This window comes from Aureococcus anophagefferens (genome assembly GCF_000186865.1).
Source record: "Aureococcus anophagefferens unplaced genomic scaffold AURANscaffold_3, whole genome shotgun sequence".
In the NCBI taxonomy this organism is placed as follows: Eukaryota; class Pelagophyceae; order Pelagomonadales; family Pelagomonadaceae; genus Aureococcus; species Aureococcus anophagefferens.
In genome coordinates this window covers 1,734,587-1,735,879 of record NW_008705563.1, presented here as the reverse complement: position 1 = coordinate 1,735,879, position 1,293 = coordinate 1,734,587, and the positions used below count along the sequence as shown (strand labels likewise).

Below are 1,293 nucleotides of genomic sequence, written 5' to 3'. Positions count from 1 at the left end.
GTCGCGGTCGCGCGCGGCGGCCAGCTCGGCCGCGTGGTCCCGCGCCGCGGCGGCGAGCGCTGCCTCGCGGCGCGCGTCGGCCTCGGCCTCGGCGCGCGCGACGTCCCGGTCGCGGTCCGCCGCGAGGCGCCGCTCCAAATCCGCGACCTGTGTGGAAATCAACCGCTGGTTTGGGACGTCCCCGCCAGACTTTGAAAGTTCGAATGCGCGCACATTGAAGTCGGGTTGAAGATTTGAGTTCACCACGGTCCGCGACGCGCGCGTCCGCGTCCGCCTGGCGCCGCGCGAGCTCGTCCTCGAGCTCGCCCTCGTGCGCCGTCGCGCGCCGCGCGGCCGCGCGCCACTCGTCGAGCTCGGACGCGTGCTGCTCCGCGAGCCGCAACCGCGTGTCCTCGAAGCCGCGGAGCGTGTCCTGCAAGTCCCGGTCGTGGGCCGCGTCGCGCGCGGCGAGCTCCTCGGCGTGCGACGCCTTGAGCTCGGCCTCGAGCTCCGCGAGGCGCCGCGCGTGGGCCGCGGCGCCCTCGTCGAGCGACTTCTCGCCGAGGCGCCGGTTCCACCGCGTCCACGCGCGGGCCATCTTCGCCTTGCCGCCGTAGCGCTGCAGCGCGCGGCGGACGATGGCCGCGGACGCCTGCTTGGCCATGACCCGGTGCGTGTAGTCGACGGCCTCGCGGAGCGACTGGACGTGGTCCGCGTCGCGCCGCGCGGCGGACGTCGACACCTCCGCGCGCGTGCGCCAGCGGCCGAAGAGGCGCTGGATGATCTTGAGGGTCCAGCCGTCGACGACGCTCGCGAAGCGCTTCACGGCCGCCGCGCGCCGCTTCTCCCGGTGCGACGCCGGGTTGAGCTCGGGCAGGTTCGTGTTCGTCGACGTCACGGTCACGCCCGCGGCGAGCGCCCAGCGGAGCAGCGCGCGGCCGTAGCAGTCGCGGTTGTAGCGCGACGCGCCGGAGACGAAGACGTGGCGCATCCACGCGACGCGCGCCCTGTCGCCCGTGCGCGCCGCCGCCTGGAGCGAGTAGTCCTGGGCCTCCTCGACGGACCGCTCGACGTCCTCGAGCGCGACCTGGGCAGGAAAAGGGTGCGAAATTCCCAACTTTGGAGGCTCCTATCTCGGTCATTTTCCGCTCGTTTCGGCTGATTTTGGGACGAGCGATCATCCCTCGGAGCGCTCTCGACGCGTGGATGTTTTTTTTCCGGAACGCGCGCGCGCGGAACACTCATGTTGAAGCGAACGTTGAATCACCCTTTTCCTGCCCTCGAGCGCGACGGCGTGTTCGCGCGGATCGCGTC

General features: G+C 72.1%; 1 protein-coding gene across 1 annotated transcript in view; it reads right to left on the bottom strand.

Moving 5' to 3' along the window:
- AURANDRAFT_70889 (hypothetical protein) overlaps positions 1 to 1,293 on the bottom strand; it is a gene marked incomplete at both ends in the record, with an annotated part of 61,863 nt that overhangs the window by 53,590 nt on the left and 6,980 nt on the right. Inside the window, 2 exons of the mRNA XM_009035491.1 lie at positions 103 to 147; positions 257 to 1,066. Of these exons, the coding sequence (XP_009033739.1) occupies positions 103 to 147; positions 257 to 1,066 (855 nt within the window). The remainder of the gene's footprint in view (positions 1 to 102; positions 148 to 256; positions 1,067 to 1,293) is intronic.